At 38.4% G+C, this 25000-nt stretch overlaps 1 protein-coding gene across 8 annotated transcripts in view; it reads left to right on the plus strand.

Annotated features, from left to right (window-relative positions):
- Positions 1-25000, plus strand: part of samd12 (sterile alpha motif domain containing 12) — a 360397-nt gene that overhangs the window by 144584 nt on the left and 190813 nt on the right. For 7 of the 8 annotated variants that reach the window (XR_009803498.1, XR_009803499.1, XR_009803500.1 and 4 more), the window contains exon 4: positions 5158-5298. Coding sequence is in view for 5 of the 8 variants with exons in the window: in XM_061882064.1 (XP_061738048.1) it covers positions 5158-5298 (141 nt within the window). In the remaining 3 variants the exon portion in view is untranslated. Of the gene's footprint in view, positions 1-5157; positions 5299-24829 lie in introns of all 8 variants that reach the window. The other variant, XM_061882063.1, reaches the window with a different exon arrangement.

The raw sequence follows: 25000 nt of genomic DNA on the forward strand, positions 1-25000 counted from the left end.
GGAGCAGTGACGTGCAGTCAGGGGAGGCACCTGCCATCATGGAAAGAAAAAAAAAATGTAAAAAGAAAAAAAAAAATTTAAATTGTTATGTTTCCAGTGATTTTACTTTATAAAGTTATTTTCCATTTAACTTCACCATTTTTAGATGATTGTATTCAAAATCACTGAATTTTCACATTTGCCGTTCAAATACTGAGACTTGTGGTGAGTCAGCAGCCATTTGAGCCTCACCATGGATTGCGCAATGACTGCTAACTGCTGGCTTCTGTGCAGTGAGACTGTATTGCTATATGAATTATATTATACATTTCCATAGTTAAGTTAGCTGTGGTATATAATGTACAGTGTATTTTGTCAACAACTATGTGTGTAAGTTATTTCTTGTGCTGAGCAATCATAAAACGGCTGCGAAGATGCACTGTGTGAGGCACCTGTTCTCCCGCCTCATGGTGATAGAGGGCGCTAGTAATCCCAGGGATCCTTCTTGCGATTACTCGGCTGCAGAATAAGTGACAACAAACTACAGTTAGCAAGTCAAGTGCAGCGACAGCGATTGTTTATTTATTCCTCTCCCCTGGACTTTTAAAATGGAGGATTATATATCTAAAATAAAACAGTTTTCCAAACTGGACTTTCAATCGAAACAGGAGGTAATAATTAAAGCAAGACCAACGCCGGAGCTAAAAGGTTTGCTTCAGACAGTGATCTCCATCAAGACAGAGAGACTTTTAAAACTGAAGAAAGATAAGGAAGACTTCTATAAACAAGTTATCGATGCTTTTGTTCAGAAGGAGGGGTACATGGACTTCATTTATAAGTAAAGGTTAGACCAAAATAACGCTTTTTTTTTTTTTAAATGTGCTTTTTTGTGTGCTACAGTTTGTATGTGTAAAGAATACTGATATGAGCTTTTAAACATAACCCCGTTAACTGCTGCCAATCAAATGGTGAATAAGATACTCTTTGGGGTCATATGTTTGTAAATCTGACTGTGATGAAGTCAGTGCCTCACCAGCCATGAACGTCACCGCACATCACTGCTCCGAATCGATTTGTGTGAAATTATCAACACATAACCGTAAAATCCATCCATTTTCTACCGCTTATTCCCTTTTTGGGGTCGCGGGGGGCGCTGGCGCCTATCTCAGCTACAATCGGGCGGAAGGCGGGGTACACCCTGGACAAGTCGCCACCTCATCGCAGGGCCAACACAGACAGACAACATTCACACTCACACTCACACACTAGGGCCAATTTAGTGTTACCAATCAACCTATCCCCAGGTGCATGTCTTTGGAAGTGGGAGGAAGCCGGAGTACCCGGAGGGAACCCACGCATTCACGGGGAGAACATGCAAACTCCACACAGAAAGATCCCGAGCCTGGATTTGAACCCACGACTGCAGGACTTTCGTATTGTGAGGCAGACGCACTAACCCCTCTGCCACCGTGAAGCCACGTAAAATATCAAATATTATTTATCTAATTTGCGGAAGAGACGAAGAAAATATCAGCAATCGTCACACACACGTCAGCCAATAAGAATTTGGCGGGGGAGGGTCATGGCAGAAGTGCATTGTGGGTCATGGGATGCTAACTGCTATATGCTACTTGCGTAGCTATTATAATGGATCATTTCATCGTTGACGCTAACTTATAAAAACTGAAAAGGGCTAAACAAAAATGGCACCGAAAAGGAAATCATGTACTGCAGATTACAAGCTGGACGTAGTGAAATATGCAGCAGAAAACGACAAGAGGAAGCGGCGCATACCTTTGGCGTTGGCAGAGTTCTTTAGAAGCAACATCGAGGAAGAAGATTATCGGATTTATCGATTAAGAGTGACAGATTGGTAAACGTAAAGCATGTTCTATATGTTATAGTTATTTGAATGAATTTTACCATAATATGTTACGTTAACATACCAGGCACCTTCTCAGTTGGTTATTTATGCATCATATAACGTACACTTATTCAGCCTGTTGTTCACTATTCTTTATTCATTTTAAATTGCTTTCCAAATGTCTATTCTTGGTGTTGGGTTTTATCAAATAAATTCCCCCCCAAAATGCGACTTATACGCCAGTGCGACATACAGGTGATTTTCATATTATTAGAATATCATGAAAAAGTTTATTTATTTCAGTAATTATATTCAGAACGTGAAACTTACATATATCAATTCATTACACACATAGTGATATATTTGAAATGTTTATTTCTTTAAATTTTGATGATTAGTACTGACAATTACTGAAAATCCCAAATTCAGTATCTCAGAAAATTAGAATATTAGTTACGACTAGTACCAAAAAATATTTTTTAGAAATGTGGGCCAACTGAAAAGTATGAACATGGAAAGTTTCAGCATATACGGCAATCAATACTTACTTGCATCTCCTTTTGCCTGAATTGCTGGAGCAATACGGCGTGGCATGGAGTCGACCAGTCTGTTGCACTCCTCAGGTGTTTTGAGAGCCCAGCTTGCTTTAATAGTGGCCTTCAGCTCTTCAGCATTGTTGGGTCTGGCATCTCGCATCTTCCGCTTCACAATACCCCATAGGTTTTCTTTGGGGTTAAGGTCAGGTGAGTCTGCAGGCCAATCAAGAACAGGGATACCATGGTCCTTAAACCAGGTACTGGTAGATTTGGCACTGTGTCCAGGTGCCAAGTCATGTTGGAAAATGAAATCTTCACCTCCATAAAATTGGTCCGCGGCAGGCAGCATAAAGTGTTCTAAAACTTCCTGGAAGACTGCTGCATTGACCCTAGACCTCAGGAAACACAGTGGACCAACACCAGCAGATGACATGGCACCCCAGACCATTAATTGTGGAAATTTGACAGTGGACTTCAGGCAACGTGGATTCTATCCCTCTCCTGTCTTCCTCCAGACTCTGGGACCTTGATTTCCAAAGGAGATACAAAATTTACTTTCATCTGAAAATAAAACTTTGGACCACTCAGGAGCAGTCCAGTCCTTTTTGTCTTGAGCCCAGGCGAGACGCTATTGACGTTGTCTCTTATTCAAGAGTAGCTTTACACAAGGAATGCGACAGCTGAAGCCCATATCTTGCATATATCGGTGCGTGGTGGTTGTTGAAGCACTGACTCCAGCTGTAGTCCACTCTTTGTGGATCTCCCCCACATTTTTGAATCGGTTTTGTTTGACAATATTCTCCAGGGCGCGGTTATCCGTCTTGCTTGTACACTTTTTTTCTACCACATCTTTGTCTTCCCTTCGCCTCTCTATTAATGTGCTTGGACACAGAGCTCTGGGAACATCCAACCTCTTTGGCAATGACCTTTTGTGTCTTGCCTTTATTCTTTAAAGTATCAATGGTCATCTTTTGGACAGTTGTCAAGTCAGCAGTCTTCCCCATGATTGTGTGTCATACAGAATCAAAACGAGAGACCATTTAAAGGCTTTTCCAGGTGTTTTGAGTTAGTTAGCTAATTAGAGTTTGCCACCAGGTGTCTTCGATATCTGACCTTTTCACCATATTCAAATTTTCTGAGATGTTGAATTTAGGGTTTTCATTGGTTGTCAGCTATACTCGTCTCCTTTTTGGCAAAAAGCACTTGAAATGTATCAGTCTGTTTGGAATGAGTGTATACTTTTCTACAAGTTTGACTTTCTAAATGGAATTAATGAAATAAATCAACTTTTTCATGATATTCTAATAATATGACCAGCACCTGTAAATATGTTTTTTTCCTTCTTTTTTATGCATTTTCGACCAGTGCGACGTATACTCCGAAAAATACGGTACATTGAAAATAACATTGTAAGTGTTCGCTTTAATCAACATTGAAATAACATTGATTTTTCAACCAATTTTGACAATGAATCAACTTTGATTCAACAAGGTTATGATTAACATTGGAATAACGTAAAATTCCTGACCAATTCTGACAATTAATCAACCGTGATTCAACTATATTTTCCAATCTTTTCTGACAATGAGCTCTTTGCAGCACCTCTCAAGCTCCATCAGGTTGGAGGGTAAGCTTTAGTTTTCATCCAGGATGTCTCCGTACATTGCTGCATTCATCTTTACCTCCATCCTGAGTAGTCTCCCAGTTCCTGCCACTGAAAAACACATCCCCACAGCATGATGCTGCTACCACCATGCTTTATTGTAGGGATGGTACTGGTCTGGTGATGAGCGGTGCCTGGTTTCCTTTAAACATGACACCTGGCATTCATAACAAAAAGTTCAATCTTTTTCTTATCAGACTAGATCATTTTGTTTCTCATGATCTGAGAGTCTTTAAGGTGCATTTTGACAAACATTTTACGAATAAATAGTTTTAGCCTTCCTGACTACATTAAGATGAATGCAGAAATTTACGGACACAATCTGGATGAAAACCAAAACTTCCCATCAAACATAATGGAGCTTTAGAGGTGCTGCAAAGAGGGATGGATGTAACTGCAATTTCCTCAGGTGTGCCAAGCCTGTGACATCACAATCAAAAGGTGCATCAACAAAGTATTGAGTGTATCTATGAATACTTATGTACATGCGATATACCGTATTTTCCGGATTATAAATCGCTCCGGAGTATACGTCGCACCGGCCGAAAATGCATAATAAAGAAGGAAAAAAACATATATACCTCGCATTTTTGGAGGAAATGTATTTGATAATATCCAACACCAAGAATATACTTTTGAAAGGCAATTTAAAATAAAGAATAGTGAACAACAGGCTGAATAAGTGTACGATAAATGACGCATAAATAACCAACTGAGAAGGTGCCTGGTATGTTAACTAACATATTATGGTAAGTCATTCAAATAAACATATAGAACATGCTATATGTTAACCAAACAATCTGTCACTCCTAATCGATAAATCCCATGAAATATTCTTCCTTTTACGGTAATGTGTTAATAATTTCCCACATAAGTCGCTCCGGAGTATAAGTCGCTCCCCAAACTATGAAAAAAAACTGCGACTTATAGTCCGAAAAATGCGATAATCAATGTTGAGATCAACAAGGTGATAATTCAATGAGTTTTTGGTATCTGGGTATTAAAAGTCATTAAAAAGAAAAAGTTCCGTAAAAGTAAACTTTTTTCAGTCTATTATGGCATTCATTTTGACAGGCCTAATATTTAGTAATATATAGTTGTTGTTTTTTCATTAGGGCGGGCTCTGATGAGATTGACTGACAGGAAACTGGAGAGAATGGGCATCATGCAGGAGGCCGAGAGGCAGAACATCCTGCAGCAGGTCCTGCAGCTACGGGTCCGGGAGGAAGTGAGGACGCTTCAACTTCTCACACAAGGTACATTTAACTTCAAAGACTGTTTTTTTTTTAAACACTCACACCGTCTCCTGCACTGCTTTTAATTCAGTTCTGTGTGTCATACATGCACACTTACAAGCTTCAAAACACAGACAAAGGTGTGGCTACTCTTAGTGAGATATCGCACATTTCCCCGAGTATTCGCATAATACCATCTGTAGTCATGGCAATAGCTGCGTGTTGTAAAACCCACAGGAGGTGTTGAATCAAAATGGTTATGCAACCATGAATGGTCTACTTTGATAACATTTTTGTGTGAAAGGATCACAGGCTTGTGTATCCATCAGGCTTGTGTAATTGATATGAATGTGCTGAAAGGAGGCTCTTGATGATTGGACTTAATTGATTTTGCCTGACTGGTTATAGTTATATCTCTGAAAGATGCACATCATGTTTGAGTTTTTTTGTTTTTTAACATTTATGTGTGAGTCTACTATTGTATGGCAAGTAGCATAGGCACTCCATATTGATGTCCTGACGTAAGAATAAACATGTCTGAGAGAGACCTGCTGCAGATTATGGCTTCAAAAACAAATGTAATTGCAATAATTTGTCAATTTCATATATGTATATATAACATATATATATATATACCGTATTTCCTTGACTTGCCACAGAGCATATAGTATGCGCCTGCCTTGAATTACTGCCGGGTTAAACTCGCTTCGCAACATAATTAGCGCATGCTTAGTATTACCGCCTGGTCAAACTCGTTACGTCACGAGTGACACTTCCCCTGTCATCATTTTCAAAATAGAGGCTGATTTCAGTACCGGTAATTTGAAATCGCATAAAGGGAAGAAGATTAAGAGCTCTTCAATAGGATTTAAGGTCCAAGCTTACATCACACTCAAATTTTTACTGCATGCCTTTGGTAAGTGCCGGAGTGAGAAGAGGTTTTAGAATAATTAGCGCATGCTTACTTTTACCGCATGCCTTTGGTAAGCGCAGGTATGAGAAGAGGTTTTAAATTAGTTAGCGCCCCGGCTGCAATTCAAAGAAATACGATATATATATATATATATATATATATATATATATATTAGGGTTGCGAATATTTGGGTGTCCCATGATTCGATTCAATATCGATTCTTGATTATATATCGACTTTTTTGATTCAACGCGATTCTCGATTCAAAAACGATATTTTTACGATTCAAAACGATTCTGTATTCATTCAATACATAGGATTTCAGCAGGATCTACCCCAGTCTGCTGACATGCTAGCAAAGTAGTAGATTTATTTTAAAAAGCTTTTATAATTGTAAAGGACAATGTTTTATCAACTGATTGCAATAATGTAAATTTTGTTTTAACTATTAAACAAACCAAAAATATGACTTATTTTATCTTTGTGAAAATATTGGACACAGTGTGTTGTCAAGCTTATGAGATGTCTAATGATAATGTCAATGAGGGATTTTTAATCACTGCTATGCTGAAATCATAACTAATATTGATACTGTTGTTTCGCTACTTTTGGTTTGTTCTGTGTCGTGTTTGTGTCTCCTCAATTGCTCTGTTTATTGCAGTTCTGAGTGTTGCTGGGTCAGGTTTGGTTTTGGAATTGGATTGCATTGTTATGGTATTGCTGTTTATTGGTTTGTTGGATTGATAAAATAATTATTTTTTTTTAAATGATAAAATGGATAGATGGACAAGCGGTAGAAAATGGATGGATGATTAATAGATTTTTTAGTGTTTAAACATGGAGTACATTTAAGAAATTCCCTTTAAGTTCAGGAAAAAAAATAAAAAATTAGGCATACTAGTATTATTTTATACGAAAAATTTGCTACTCGACCACCATGCATGGCTTCCGGTAATAGACCTTTTTGGAACATATTAAACTTGACCTTGGAGGTTTAACTGTGGATATGCCAATGTTGCAATTTCCACACAATCCCCCGAAATAAACGCCTGATCTCCGTGTCCCCGCCATCCTTCCCCGACACACTAGGTCTCCCCGAGGGCCTTTACCTTACCTAAACATATTTTATTCCTGTTGGCGGCACAAAGCATTTCTCACAGCCTGCGGGTAATCCTCTGAGGATTGTGACATTTTTTTGTTTTCCGACCCCAGCTCCACCATTTTTCGCTGTCACCTTGTGATTCTTCGCGTCCTGTGTGCAATTCCACAAGCTGCCCTTTTCTATTGTCGTATTACCAGTGGCTCCCCACCGCCCTGGTCCACCCGTCTGCACGCAGACTTATAAGCAGAATTCAGCCGCAGGCGAGCGAAAGAAAAAGGAAATTCGAGAGATCTTTGTCACCTAGCAATATTCACTTTCTATCTCTTGCTACCAAAGTTGCAAATCAAACGCATCTTTTGTCTTCCTCTTATACCTAGTATCGATTATATTGCACACAATAAGCTTCGACTCATCCTGAATTAGAATACAACATGCATTGTTCTAATTGACGCAATGTAGTGCCAATATTTCTGAGTCATTTCTGTAGTGCTTTTTCCAACTCTGCATGGACAGAGAAGCAGGTCGGACAAGAAAAACAAAACGGTTTATTTCAATTCCCCTGATCCCTGGAGCTGTTGCCCAGAGGCAAAAACAGCTGTAACCAGTAGGGATTCCGAGCTGGAGTGAAAGGAAATGAGATGATGGTGGGGAATGGTGATGAGGCATCAGAGAGGGGGGAGGGAGGTGGGGGTGGAGGTGAGAAGACGGATGCGTGAGAAGAGCGAGGGAGAGGAAAAGAAGAAGGTGATGAGTGACATGAAGGCGGAAAGAAGGAGAGACGGGGGAAAAAAACTGAGCAGAAAGAGCCAAGAGAGGTTGGTGGCTATGAGGGAGCCTTTTTACTGTCGATGCGATTCGTCATTGGAAATTCAAAGTAAAAGAAACTGCTGCAACAATTGTACAACAATAGTCACTCATAATAACCAGGTCAGCAAGTTTTACATTCGATTACATTAGCTTAAGTGAAGTGAATTCTATTTATATAGCGCTTTTCTCAAGTGACTCAAAGTGCTTTACATTGTGAAACCCAATATCTAAGCTACATTTAAACCAGTGTGGGTGGCACTGGGAGCAGGTGGGTAAAGTGTCTTGCCCAAGGACAAAATCGCACAGACTAGGATGGTGGAAGCGGGGTTCGAACCTGCAACCCTCAAGTTGCTGGCACAGCCGCTCTACAAACCGACCTATACTGCCCCACAGCTGTGCTTAAAAGTAGTTCTGTACAGTGTTAACCCTGGGATGGGAGTTTCATTTGTGCTATGACACAATTTGTACCTCAAAAAACCCGTATTGCGAAACATCACAATTTTAACACATCTTTTTGAAAAATATAAATTTTAGATTGTAAATATATACATATGTATATGTAAATATATATACACATATGTATGTGTATATGGATATATGTATGTTTTAAATGTATGTATGTTCATTTATATATATATATGTTTATACTGTGTATATATGTTTTTATATATATATATATATATATATATATATATATATATATATGTATGTATGTATGTATGTATGTATGTATGTATGTATGTGTATGTGTAAATGTATGTACAAACCCCGTTTCCATATGATTTGGGAACTTGTGTTAGCTGTAAATATAAACGGAATACAATGATTTGCAAACCATTTTAAACCCATATTCAGTTGAATATGCTACAAAGACAACATATTTGATGTTCAAACTGATACACTTTTTTTTTTGTTGCAAATAATCCTTAACTTTAGAATTTGATGCCAGCAACACGTGACAAAGAAGGTGGGAAAGGTAGCAGTAAATACTGATAAAGTTGAGGAATGCTCATCAAACACTTATATGGAACATCCCGCAGGTGTGCAGGCTAATTGGAAACAGGTGGGTGCCATGATTGGGTATAAAATGCTAAGCAATTCAGAAGAAAGGATGGGGCGAGGGTCACCACTTTGTAAGCAAATTGTTGAACAGTTTTAGAACATTTCTCAACGAGCTATTGCAAGGAATTTAGGGATTTTACCATCTACGGTCCGTAAAATCATTAAAAAGTTCAGAGAATCTTGAGAAATCACTGCACATAAGCGATGATATTACGGACTTTTGATCCCTCAGGCGGTACTGCATCAAAAACCGACATCAGTGTGTAAAGGATATCACCACATGGGCTCAGGAACACTTCATAAAACCACTGTCAGTAAATACAGTTGGTCGCTACATCCGTAAGTTCAAGTTAAAACTCTGCTATGCAAAGCCAAACCTATTTATCAACAATATCCTGAAACGACGCCGGCTTGGCTGGGCCCGAGCTCACCTAAGATGGACTGATGCAAAGTGGAAAGAGGTCGTGTGGTCTGACGAGTCCACATTTCAAATTATATTTGGAAACAGAGGACGTGGTGTCCTCCAGAACAAAGAGGAAAATAACAATTCAGATTGTTATAGGCGCAAAGTTCAAAAGCAAGCATCAGGTATGGGGGTGTATTAGTGCCCAAGGCATGGGTAACGTACACATCTGTGAAGGCACCATTAATGCTGAAAGGTCCATACAGGTTTTGGAGCAACATATGTTGTCATCCAAGCAACGTTATCATGGACGCCCCTGGTTATTTCAGCAAGACAAGTGTTACAACAGCGTGGCTTTGTAAAAAAGAGTGCGGGTACTTTCCTGGCCAGCCTGCAGTCCAGACCTGTCTCCCATCGAGAATGTGTGGTGCATTATGAAGCGTAAAATACGACAGCGGAGACCCCGGACTGTTGAACGACTGAAGCTTTACATAAAACAAGAATGGGAAAGAATTCCACTTTCAAAGCTTCAACAATTAGTTTCCTCAGTTCCCAAACATTTATTGAGTGTTGTTAAAAGAAAAGGTGATGTAACACAGTGGTGAACATGCCCTTTCCCAACTACTTTGGCACGTGTTGCAGCCATGAAATTCTAAGTTAATTATTATTTGCAAAACAAATAGTTTGAGTTTGAACATCAAATATCTTGTCTTTGTAGTGCATTCAATTGAATATGGGTTGAAAAGGATTTGCAAATCATTGTATTCCATTTATATTTACATCTAACACAATTTCCTAACTCATATGGAAACGGGGTTTGTATATACAGTATATATATGTATGTATATATACGTGTATATATATATATATATTTGTGTATGTGTATATGTGTGTGTGTGTGTGTATGTGTGTATATATATATATATATATATATGTGTATGTGTGTGTTTGTGTGTATATACGTACACACACAATGTATACCTACATATATACGTGTGTGTATATATATATATATATATATATACACTCATAAAGATATATATATATTACTGTATGCTTGTATGTGTATATATATATATATATATATATATATACGCTGTATTTAATGTTATCAAAAATGTGCATGATAGCACTTAATAGCCACCAGCTTGATAGTTTGCAGATCCACACTTGCACCACCACTCATGCAACATACTCAAAACTCTGTAGAAGTACTGTTCAAAGAAAAAAAACAATGCGATGACTGCAAACCACAAATATAAAGTTTGAGTAGAATACTGTATGAAAGTTCCTACTGTGGTCATACCAAATCATTGTGGTATTATCGTGTTAGTCTGTATGTCCGCGACAGTAGTTTCTGTGCGCTGGTCCTCACGGGTAAAATGTTGTCATCCTTCAGGCAAAACACCACCGCTTTGGTCCACTGGCGTCGCCAAAATCTACCAAAACTGAAAGTTCCTAAGCGGTCCTTTTAACTTGAACATGTAACAGCTGCGGTGTGAATTAATTATCAGAAAAAGGTGTAGAGAAGGGGTAGGATTGAATACAATGAATCACAGATTTGCTGGTGAATGGTGCAAACGTAACAACGTGATGTCCTTTAATGCAATATATCAGAAACTAGACAAGGAAACACACCAAATTAAGTTCATGGATTGGCTGAATTTAGGACTTCAAAGACTTTAGTCTCTGGACTGACTAAAATGTTCAAGTTTCCTAGCGACAGTCATGATACCTTCATGATTTGCAGGGTGTCTCTAAAGTGGAGTGTAGATGTGTGCATCCCTGGTGATCACCAACAAAAAAAATGTCTGACCTTTTGCGTGTGTCAACAATGGTTTCTCTACCAGGTCCCCTGAAAACCTACAGTACCAACACAATCTGGAATGTCTTTGTAAGGGGGGTAAACTTACATGGTCAAATAATGTGTACATAATGGCTGTAAAAGAGGGACACAATATGTCCAACATCTCCACGGCAATGATGATGACGGCGGGGAAGACACATCTATTATCTATCAGGAGATAGAACCATGAGAAAAGACTGATAGCCGGGAAAAGAACGGGTGAGGTGTGGTAATTACTGCGGTGTATCCAGACAGAAGTGGCTAGACGGGCAGTGATTAACCTTTAAGGGTTACTGGGCCATGGGAGGGAAATAATTAGATTTCCTCATGTCAGTGCTGAGAAGACAGCGGATGGCGAAGTCCTTACTGTCAGAGACGAACGTTGAAAATATTTGTAATTAATATCTCCTGACGCCACTGTGTTTTTCTTTCTTTTTTTTTTCTTAAAAAAAAAACCCTTGGAAGAATTTTACCATTCAACTATTCATTTTCACTTGTTTTATTTGGGTTTTATAACTTATCCTTTTAAAAATGTCTGATGAAAACTAAATTGTAGGAGAAACCAAAGCAATTTTCCCATAAGAAATAATTTTAATTGCAATTATTCTCATGCAGACAGTTACAAACATGACCCAAAAAACAAATTTTATAGTGATTAAATATGCAAAAAAATCAATGTGAAATACACGTAAATGACAAATGAAATTCAATCAATCAATGTTTACTTATATAGCCCTAAATCACTAGTGTCTCAAAGGGCTGCACAAACCACAACACAAACCATTACCTCTACACCTGGCTATCTACCGCCCCCCAGGGCCCTATTTGGACTTTATCAATGAATTCTCAGAGTTCGTTGCTGATGTAGTGACGCACGCCGATAATATAATTATAATGGGGGACTTTAATATCCATATGAATACCCCATCGGACCCACCGTGCGTAGCGCTCCAGACTATATTTGATAGCTGTGGTCTTACACAAATAATAAATAAACCCACGCATCGCAACGGTAATACGATAGACCTAGTGCTTGTCAGGGGTATCACCGTTTCCAAAGTTACGATACTCCCGTATACTATATTGTCCTATCATTACCTTATAAAATTCGAAGTTCATATGCATGCTCGTCAAACTAATAATAATAATAATAACTGCTATAGCAGCTACAACATTAATACGGCCACAACGACAACTCTTGCTGACCTACTGCCCTCAGTAATGGCACCATTCCCAAAGTATGTGGGCTCTATTGATAACCTCAATAACAACTTTAAAGACGCCCTGGGCGAAACCATTGATAACATAGCACCGCTAAAGTTAAAAAAGGCTCCAAAAAAGCGTAGCCCGTGGTTTACAGAAGTAAAAATGTAACATCACTTTTACATTCATTGAAGACTCTTGAATTCAATATTATTGCTCACCTATTGTGGGTTATTTTGCAGCCGTCAGTCCTTCCATGCTGTCACAAGTTTTTTTTGTGATTGCCTAAATTTGCCATAGCTTTTTTAAAATGGCAAATTCTAAGGGCTTTATTTATTTTATTTTTTTTTTCTCCAAAAAATTAAATCAATTTTTGATTCAATTACTTTATCAATGGGGAAGCACCGTGGAAGAGGGGTTAGTGCATATTTCTTTTAATACTAAGGTCCTGAGTAGTCCTGTGTTCAATCCCGGGCTCGGGATCTTTCTGTGTGGAGTTTGCATGTTCTCCCCGTGACTGCGTGGGTTCCCTCCGGGTACTTCGGCTACCTCCCACCTCCAAAGACACGCACCTGGGGATAGTTTGATTGGCAATACTAAATTGGCCCAAGTGTGTGAATGTTGTCTGTCTAAATGTGTTGTTCCTGTGATGAGGTAGCGACTTGTCCAGGGTGTACACCGCCTTCCACCCGAATACAGCTGAGTGGTTCCAGCACCCCCGTGATCCCAAAAGGGACAAGCAGTAGAAAATGGATGGACAGATGGATATTATCAATGTTTTAAATTCACATCAACCTCAAAAAGCACTAGATTGCAACAAAAATTGGTAAAAAAAACTACTGTAATGATGTTTTACTCTTTTTATACAACAGAGACTTAACAGTAGAGACCTAGATGGCAGTAAGAGCATATACCGTATCTTTCGGACTATAAGTCGGAAGTTTTTTCATAGTTTCATCGGGTGCGACTTATGCTCAGGAGCGACTTATGTTTGAAGTTATTAACACATTACCGTAAAATATCAAATATTATTTAGCTCATTCACGTAAGAGACTAGACGTATAAAATTTAATCGGATTTAGCAATTAGGAGAGACAAATTGTTTAGTCAACATATAGGATGTTCTATATGTTATAGTTATTTGAATGACTCTTACCATAATATGTTACATTAACATACCAGGCACCTTCTCAGTTGGTTATTTATGCGTCATATAACGTACACTTATTCAGCCTGTTCACTATTCTTTATTTGAAATTGCCTTTCAAATGTCTATTCTTGGTGTTGGGTTTTATCAAATGAATTTCCCCAAAAAATGCGACTTATACTCCAGTGCGAATTATACGCCGAAAAATACGGTACTGTATTTAGAGCTCATTGTCAAAGCACTGTGCAGTTATACTTAAAACTAATAATAAAAATACAGTTGTTTCTTACACAGATGCCTAGAGGGCGCCAACTTTCCAACGTATTTTACCAAGTATATATATCTCGCTAGCATTAGCCGTCATTAAATATACAGTACAGACCAACAGTTTGGATACACCTTCTCATTCAATGTGTTTTTCTTTATTTTCATGACTATTTACATTGTAGATTGTCACTGAAGAGAATCAGAGCAAAGGGTGGCTTTTTTGAAGAAACTAGAATATGAAACATGTTTTCAGTTATTTCACCTTTTTTTCTCAAGTACATAACCCCACATGTGTTCATTCATAGTTTTGATACCTTCAGTGATAATCTACAATGTAAATAGTCATGAAAATAAAGAAAACCCATTGAATGAGAAGGTGTGCCGAGACCGGGTGTTGTGATCGCCATAAAACAATAGAAAAGCGAGATATTAATCTAATCCATTATTATTATTATTATTATTATAATTGCAAATCATTTTATTTGGGCCGGTAAAAAGTTTTATAACATAAACTTTGTGTTTGTGAACTTTATAGACAATTGTCAAGTGTTCTGTTGAACCACTAATGGTCACATAAGCTAGCCAATGTTGTTATGTTTCTCATTTAAAAACTGTAACTGTGAGAAGGTGGCAAACAGCACCTTTAACTCTTCAGCATCTTAATTTACAATTACCGTATTTTCGAGACCTTAGGGCGCACCGGATTATAGGGCGCACTGCCAATGAGCGGGTCTAGTCAGGTGTTTTTTCATACAAAAGGCAGGGACTACAAAGGCAGATATGCACCAATTTTCAGGACTTATACAGATTAGCAGGTACCAAAAGGTAAGAAAAGTTGCTTCTGCATAAAATTGCGAAACAAAACTCCAGATATGTCTTACCTTATACACACACCACAATAATACTTGTACAGTGGGGCAAAAAAGTATTTAGTCAGCCACCGATTGTGCAAGTTCTCCCACTTAAAATGATGATAGAGGTCTGTAATTTTCATCATAGGTACACTTCAACTGTGAGAGAAAGAATGTAAAAAAAATCCAGGAATTCACATTGTAGGAATTTTAAAGAATTTATTTGTAAATTACGGTGGAAAATAAGTATTTGGTCAACCATTCAAAGCTTTCACTGATGGAAGGCGATTTTGGCTCAAAATCTCACGATACATGGCCCCATTCATTCTTTCCTTAACACTGATCAATCCTCCTGTCCCCTTAGCAGAAAAACAGCCCCAAAGCATGATGTTTCCACCCCCATGCTTCACAGTAGGTGTTGTGTTCTTGGGATGCAACTCAGTATTATTCTTCCTCCAAACACGACGAGTTGAATTCATACCAAAAAGTTCTATTTTGGTTTCATCTGACCACATGACATTCTCCCAATCCTCTGCTGTATCATCCATGTATCCAACTCTTAATTACCGATTCCGATATCAACTGATACTGATATATATATATATATATATATATATATATATATATATATATATATATATATATATATATATATATATACAGTTGTGGAATTAACACTTTATGCCTAATTTTGTTGTGATGCCCCAGTTGGAAGCACTAAACAATTGAACAAGGTTTTCCAAAATAAATCAACTCAAGTTATGGAAAAATGTGCCATATTATTATTGAAGTCACAAAATGCATTATTTTTTTTAACATGCCTCAAAACAACAACTAGGAATTTGGGACATGCTCTCCCAGAGAGAGCATGAGGAGGTTGAGGTGGGCGGGATTGAGGTGGGGGGCGAGGACGTATATTGTAGCGCCCTTGAATAGTTAGTGCTGCAAGGAGTTCTGGGTATTTCTTCTGTTGTGTGTATGTTGTGTTACGGTGAAGATGTTCTCCTGAAATGTGTTTGTCTTTCTTGTTTGCTGTGGGTTCACAGTGTGGCGAATATTTGTAACAGTGTTAAAGTTGTTTATACGGCCACCCTCGGTGTGACCTGTATGGCTGTTGACCAAGTATGACTTGCATTCACTTGTGTGCGTGTGTGTGAAAAGCCGTAGATATTATGTGATTGGGCCGGCACGCAAAGGCAGTGCCTTTAAGGTTTATTGGCGCTCTGGACTTCTCCCTACATCCATGTACCACTCCGTAGAGCGGCGTTTTTAAAAAGTCAGAAATTTTACTACTTGAAACAGATACCGATAGTTTCCGATATTACATTTTAAAGCATTTATCGGCAGTCAATATTATCAGACCTCTATAATGAAAAGCAAAATAAATCTGTGGATTACATTTTCCTAGTCTAAGTGGAGTATAAGGGAACCGAGGTTCCGTGGTATATCGTGTGAATAAGGTAAAATGTGAAAGTGTTATAGGCCACTCTATCTAAATCTTTATTTCATTCCGCATCATCTGAAATAAAATGCTGCTTTGACATTTAATGACGCGAATGTGGGATTGTCGGAACTTGTCAGACTGCCAGACTCGGCAGTCAGGAAATGAAAAGATACAGTCACCATAATAAAATCAATTTGAACACAACAGGAAAAAAAAGTATGAAAAGAAAACAACCTAATAAAAAGGATCAATACGTAAAAGAAAGCAATAAACCTCTTGTCTCATGAGAAAGCATGATACACTTTCTGTCAGGCCGACTCTGTTTCTCTCTCACGGCTGTGATCTTCCCAGATAGACAGACACACAAGATGTATACTTTATATTAAGTCGATACCCGCTGAAATAAACAATAATACTCTTTAACCTATGACAAGAGGGTGTAAAGTGAGTTCTGGCTTTACACCAAACAACAGTTCTAAGACAACAAAACTTCAGATGAATAATGTTTTATTCATACAGCACATTAGTCCATCAATAAAACAATACTTTCACTTATGAATTAACAGAAGTGAAACAACCATAACAACACTTTTAGATGGTATTAGTTTGTTTTGAGCAGGATACTTCCTGGTTCAAGTGTGTAGGCTGGGAGTTTTGGTGGAAATTAATTATGTATTTTAAGTCAATCCTATTAATAGTATCATTTATCTATAACTTAGATTTTAAGCACACCTGCATAACGTTTTATCCTTATTAAAGGGAAACTGCACTTTTTTTGGAGTTGTTCCTATCCACAATCCTGATGTAAGACAAGCATTGTCATGTGTTTTATGCATTCTAAATGATAGATAAACTTTAGTAAAAGTCAGTTAATCATTGAGTCGATCGTAGTTGCTCTAGTCTGCCTTTAAAGCGCTGTAAAAACATCCAAACATCATCATTGTATACACACTCTGAATCCGTCTGTAATGTACCCACAAGCACATTCATAACATGTAATATTTACGTATTTTGCGCATTAATATCATAGACTCATCACTATGTTTTCGTATTCCAGTCAACAATACAAAAAAATACTACTAATCATAGCGGGCTATATGAGAGACATCTAACATAACAAAACACTTACTGCACAATGTCTTCTGTTACTGTAATGACGACTAATTGGATGTTTGTATCTTCCTGTTTGGATTAAGAAGTAATCATAATACTAGCAAAAGGTTAGTATGTCCAAACAAGCTTATTTTTGTGTGTTCCTCTATCTCTGGGTATGAATTGTCTGTCAAAGTTGACCAACTTCTCGGTTTATGACCACAACTTTTGATCCTTATTGAAGGAAAACTGCACTCTTTTTGGAGTTGTTCCTATCCCAAATCTTTATCGAAATCAAGCACTCACATGTTTTTTTATGCATACTAAATGGTAAATAAACGTTAGTAAAAGTCAGCTAGCAATTGAGTCGATCGTAGCCGCTCTATTGCGCCTATAAATCTCTCTAAAAAAACATCCAAACACCTCCATCGTCATTATATATACACGCTGTATGTATGAAATGTACTAATAAGCACATTCATAGTATCATGTAATATTTACGTATTTTGCGCATTAATTTCATCGACGCATCACTACGTTTGCGTTTTCCGGTCAACAATACAAAAGAATACTAGTTATCATGGCAGGCTATATGAGAGACATCTAACATAATACAACAATTACTGTACAATGTCTGCTGTCACTGGGATGACGACAAACAAATGGGATGTTTATATCTTCCCGTTTGGATTAAGAAGTAATCACAATACTTGCAAAGGGTTAGTATGTACAAACAAGCTTATTTTTGTGTGTTCCTCGATATCTCTGGGTATGAATTGGCTGTCAAAGTTGACCAACTTCTCGGTTTATGTCCACATTTGATCCTTATTGAAGGGAAACTGCACTTTTTTTGGAGTTGTTCCTATCCAAAATCGTTATGGAAGACAAGAACTCACATTTTTTTTCATGCATTCTAAATGGTAAATAAACGTTAGTAAAAGTCAGCTAGCAATTGAGTCGATCGTAGCCGCTCTATTGCGCCTATAAATCTCTCTAAAAAAACATCCAAACACCTCCATCGTCATTATATATACACGCTGTATGTATGAAATGTACTAATAAGCACATTCATAGTATCATGTAATATTTACGTATTTTGCGCATTAATTTCATCGACGCATCACTACGTTTGCGTTTTCCGGTCAACAATACAAAAGAATACTAGTTATCATGGCAGGCTATATGAGAGACATCTAACATAATACAACAATTACTGTACAATGTCTGCTGTCACTGGGATGACGACAAACAAATGGGATGTTTATATCTTCCCGTTTGGTTTAAGAAGTAATCACAATACTTGCAAAGGGTTAGTATGTACAAACAAGCTTATTTTTTTTGTCTTCCTCTATCTCTTGGTATGAATTGGCTGTCAAAGTTGACCAACTTCTCGGTTTATGTCCACATTTGATCCTTATTGAAGGGAAACTGCACTTTTTTTGGAGTTGTTCCTATCCAAAATCGTTATGGAAGACAAGAACTCACATTTTTTTTCATGCATTCTAAATGGTAAATAAACGTTAGTAAAAGTCAGCTAGCAATTGAGTGGATCGTAGCCGCTCTATTGCGCCTATAAATAGCTCTAAAAAACATCCAAACACCTCCATCGTCATTATGTATACACGCTGTATGTATGTAATGTACTAACAGGCACATTCATAATATCATGTAATATTTATGTATTTTGCGCATTAATTTTATCGACGCATCACTACGTTTGCGTTTTCCAGTCAACAATACAAAAAAATACTACTAATCATGGCATGCTATATGAGAGACATCTAACATAATAAAACACTTACTGCACAATGTTTGTTTTCACTGGGATGAGGACAAATGGGATGTTTATATCTTCCTGTTTGGATTAGGAAGTAATCATAATACTTGCAAAGGGCTAAAAGGAAGTATGTCCAAAAAAGCTTATTTTCGTGTCTTCCTCGCTATATATGTATGAATTGGTTGTCTAAGTTGCCCATCTTCTCGGGTTATGTCCACAACATTTGATCCCTATGAAAGGGAAACCGCACTTTTTTTTGGAGTTGTTCCTATCCACAATCCTACATGCTTTTTTTCCCCTAAGGCATTCTAAATGGTAAATAAACTTTAGTAAAAGTCAGCTAACAATTGAGTCGATCGTAGTCGCTCTAGTCTGCCTATAAAGTGCTGTAAAAACATCCAAACACCTCTATCATCTTTGTATATACACTCTGAATCTATGTCTGTAGAGTACTGCACTAACAAGCACATGCATAATATGTAATATTTACATATTTTGCGCATTAATTTCATTGACGCATCACTACGTTTGCGTTTTCCCGTCAACAATACAAAAAAACACTACTAATCATGGCAAGCTATATTAGAGACATCTAACATAATACGACACTTACTGGACAATGTCTGCTGTCACTGGGATGACGACTAATGGAATGTTCATATCTTCCTGTTTGGATTAGGAAGTAATCATAACACTTGCAAAGGGCTGAAAGGAAGTATGTGCAAACAATCTTATTTCCGTGTCTTCCTCGCTGTATATGTATGAATTGGTTGTCCAAGTTGACCATCTTCTCGGTTTATGTCCACATTTGATCCCTATTAAAGGGAAACTGCACTTCTTTTGGGAGTTGTTCCTATCCACAATCCTACATGCTTTTTTTCCTAATGCATTCTAAATGGTAAATAAACTTTAGTAAAAGTCAGCTAGCAATTGATTCGATCGTAGTCACTCTAGTCTGCCTATAAAGCGCTGTAAAAAATATCCAAACACCTCTATCATTGTATATACACTCTGAATCCGTCTCTAATGTACTCTAATGTTTATATCTTCCTGTTTGGATTAAGAAGTAATCATAATAATTGCAAAGGGCTAAAAGGAAGTATGTGCAAACAAGCTTATTTTCGTGTCTTCCTCTATTTCCGGTTATGAATAGGCTGTCAAAGTTGAACAACTTCTCGGGTTATGTCAACATGTGATCCTTATTAAAGGGAAACTGCACTTTTTTTTTTAGTTGTTCCGATCCACAATCCTTATGTAAGACAAGCACTCACATATTTTTTTATGCATTCTAAATGGTAAATAAATGTTAGTAAAAGTCAGCTAACAATTGAGTCGATCTATTGCGCCTATAAATTGCTCTAAAAAAGATCCAAACACCTCCACTGTCATTATATATACACGCTGTATGTATGTAATGTACTAACAAGCACATTCCCAATACGTAATAGCTGTTACATATGCTGTAATTAAGTACATGGTTATTGGGATTTGTTATATATTGTATACAGTGTATAATATATCACCATATATTATATACTGCCTAAATGTATGACATGTAAATATTACATATACAGTCGTGGTCAAAGGTTTACATACACTTATGGATGTCTTGAGTTTCCAATAATTTATACAACTCTTATTTTTTTGACCCTTCCTCTTGACAAAATTGGTGCAGTTCAGCTAAATGTATATGTTTTCTGATATGGACTTTTTTCTTCACCATTGTCCACACGTTTAAGTCAGGACTTTGGGAAAACTTTAATTCTCGCCGGATTTAGCCAGTCCTTTACCACTTTTGACACCTGTGAGATAAAGTATGTTCCCCAGGGTTACACTGTTATCACACTATTTGAGAAAAACGATTTAATGGGGTGTCAAAAAGAAAACCATGTCACAAAACCATAAGATGATCCAATGCATACATTCTGTAAACCGCTCCACCCCTTAACACACACACTTACACACAAACCTGGCCTTTTACACATTCAAGTGTGTGAAATGCACTGCATCTTTCTTAATTAACAAGAACACAAAGTTTCAGGAGTGTTGCAATTCTTCACTCATACAAAATAAATCCAATTTGAAACTTTTTCTACAGTCAATTTCATGCTTGGAACCGTTACGGCATTTGCAAGTCCGTGCTAATAAATATGCTATTAACTGGTTTGTGAAATAATCACTCACAAGAGCTACTTGAATTACACAGCTGACGGAGCCCGGTGGAAGTGGTTTTCAAAGTACGCCACACTAATCTGGGCATGTAGACACGGCCTCACTGTTTATGCTTCATTTACTCAAACAAAGACTCATTAATAGTGACAGATACAAATTTGAAATAAATCACACGCACATATCTTTATGTCCATTGTTTATGCCTGGTGTCAGTCCGCAGAAGTTATTGAAAGTAATTTTTGAAAAAATATTTTAAAGAAGTCGTATTCTGTTATTGTTCATTTAAACCACTTCCTTGTGTTATGGTGGTTCTTTGGTTGAAACTTTGCAAAGATTATGTTTTACAGACCATCTTCAAACCACTTTAGAATGCGCCATTTTGTCTTATTTACGTGCCTCCACTTTGACTGTGTCTCCTTCCCGTCATCCATGATGTAGTTTTTAGCGCTTCCATATGGAGTCCGTCATGATCTTTTGCCAGGATCATGTTTTGTTTTGTTATGAACTCTCTAAGTTCTGTTTCAGTACCCCTGGGTTTGTGTGTTCTTGATTGCCATGGGGGCTGATTATTTTCACCTAACTCTGATTAGTGTACAGGACGCTCACCTGCTCCTGGGCACTAATCAGAGATCTACTGAAATTAAAGTTAAAGTACCAATGATTGTCACACAAACTAGGTGTGGTGAAATGTGTCCTCTGCATTTGACCCATCCCCTTGTTCACCCCCTGGGAGGTGAGGGGAGCAGTGAGCAGCAACGTTTGCCGCGGCAAGGAATTATTTTTGCGATTTAACCCCCAATTCCAACCCTTAATGCTGAGAGCGAAGCAGGGAGGTAATGGGTTCCAATGTTTTAGTCTCAACAAGTTCTTGGGATGCAACTCAGAATTCTTCTTCCTCCAAACACGACAAGTTGAGTTTATACCAAAATGGATACATGGATGATACAGCAGAGGATTGGGAGAATGTCATGTGGTCAGATGAAACCAAAATAGAACTTTTTGGTATAAACTTAACTCGTCGTGTTTGGAGGAGGAAGAATACTGAGTTGCATCCCAAGAACACCATACCTACTGTGAAGCATGGGGGTGGAAACATCATGCTTTGGGGCTGTTTTTCTGCTAAGGGGACAGGACGATTGATCCGTGTTAAGGAAAGAATGAATGGGGCCATGTATCGTGAGATTTTGAGCCAAAACCTCCTTCCATCAGTGAGAACTTTGAATGGTTGACCCAATACTTATTTTCCACCATAATTTACAAATAAATTCTTTAAAATTCCTACAATGTGAATTCCTAGATTTTTTTTTTTTTCACATTCTGTCTCTCACAGTTGAAGTGTACCTATGATGAAAATTACAGACCTCTGTCATCATTTTATGTTGGAGAACTTGCACAATCGGTGGCTGACTAAATACTTTTTAGCCCCACTTATTTGGAGGTGGGAGGAAGCCGGAGTACCCGGAGGGAACCCACGCATTCACGGGAAGAACATGCAAACTCCACGCAGAAGGATCCCGAGCCCGGGATTGAACCCAGGACTACTCAGGACCTTCGTATTGTGAGGCAGACGCACTAACCCCTCTTCCACCGTGGTGCCCAATAAATGACCAAAATATTTATATTTTGTTGTTTTCTTACTGTACCGAAAATGAACCGAACTGTGACCTCTAAACCGAGGTACGTACCCAACCGAAGGTACTAAACACTCAAGGCGCTCAGTTCGACTTCTGTCTTGTGTGTTTTTCCTTCCTTCCTTCCGAGCTGCTGCGGTGCGCGGCGAGCCGAGAGCTCTCATTAGCCGAGCTCTCCCTCTAGGACCCCCGGACTCTGTGAAAGCCCATCTGCCTCATTGTTCTCTTGACTTCATCCGTCCCGGCTCTGCCCCGCACTGTCTCCGCCCTCGGTTTCTTCCTCGCTTATCCCCACCCTCAGGGAAGGTCAAATTAATTCTTTTTCATCATTTTCTGTCAGTGAGATTCCATCCTCAGAGACTTCGTCTATGGCTCGCTGGCCAAAAGACGTGAAAGTGAATACCTTTGACAAAGTGCGTTTTTTTTTTAGTTTTTTTTTTAACCCCCGGCCTCATTTAGATGTATATGTGGAATATATCTTAAATGTTCCTGGTAAAGTGATCTGAACTTCGTCTTACACGGTCATGCACACGTCTCCGACTCGACCATGTTGATAGAGAAATATGCTTCCTGTCGGAGCAACGGCGCTGTTCACTATGAACTGAATTGATAATGAAGGTCAGCTGGTGGGTTTTCCATTTAAAAAAAAAAAATTAAAAGTGTGGCTTATTGGAAAAACATAGCCTTCTCTGCAAATAAAAACAAAAAAAAAACCTACAATCACCCCCTAAATTCTCTGACATTCAAAAGAGCCTTCGACCACTGTGGACCTCCAATTATAGACTCTCGCCACACACGCGGTGAAATGTCGTTTTCTTCTCTTTGTGCAGTACTAAAGAGCTGGGAGGCAGATGAGTAATGTCAAGGTTATAAAGCAAGTTAAATTTAGTCTTAGCTGAAGAGGGACGTGAGAGGTGCATGAAGACCACCGATATTTCATTGCCCCCAACGTTGACTGTCTTTAAACAGGGGTTCTAATCTAAACGACTAATTGAAAATAAAAATAAATCAGTTTGTTGTATTGTTTGCGCTACCTTTATAATTAATTGCGCTGAAGGCAGGCAGGTAGGTGTACAGCAGGGGCGTCGCCAGACATATTTCACTGGGGCACGTGCCCCACTGTTGATCTGCAGTGCCCCAGTAAAAATTTCACCAATAAAAAAAACGCTTCAGTTTTAAGTCTACATAACATAGACAACAGCGCACATACTACTTAATATGGTAATTGATTGCTACTGTATTCACTCCACGAAACAGTGAGCACATGGCTACTTAATATGGTAATTTATTCACGTGTGGATCGAGACTTCGGTTGAGAGAGAGAGAGAGAGAGAGGATGCGAATCGCTGCGTGAGGTAGGTGATGTTAGCCAACAACAATTTGTTAATTACAATATTTTGATTTTGATTTGACTCAAACTGTAACTCCTAGATGGATTTAAGAAAGTTATTCGCCCGCAACAGAAAAGAAGCAGCAGGAATGAGAGATGTAAGTGAAGTCCTAGCTAGCTAGGCAACATCATTGTCTTAAGTTGATGCTAAGTTAGCTGACGTTATTCCTTGTATCAAGACAAACATATTCATTTGCTGTACGAGCTGTCGGGGGAATTTCCAATGAACATGAAACATCCATCCATCCATTTCCTACCGCTTATTCCCTTTCGGGGTCGCGGGGGGCGCTGGCGCCTATCTCAGCTACAATCGGGCGGAAGGCGGGGTACACCCTGGACAAGTCGCCACCTCATCGCAGGGCCAACACAGATAGACAGACAACATTCACACTCACATTCACACACTAGGGCCAATTTTTAGTGTTGCCAATCAACCTATCCCCAGGTGCATGTCTTTGGAAGTGGGAGGAAGCCGTAGTACCCGGAGGGAACCCACGCATTCACGGGGAGAACATGCAAACTCCACACAGAAAGATCCCGAGCCTGGATTTGAACCCAGGACTGCAGGACCTTCGTATTGTGAGGCAGACGCACTAACCCCTCTGCCACCGTGAAG

Source organism: Nerophis ophidion, linkage group LG21, assembly GCF_033978795.1.
Source record: "Nerophis ophidion isolate RoL-2023_Sa linkage group LG21, RoL_Noph_v1.0, whole genome shotgun sequence".
Taxonomy (NCBI): Eukaryota; Metazoa; Chordata; class Actinopteri; order Syngnathiformes; family Syngnathidae; genus Nerophis; species Nerophis ophidion.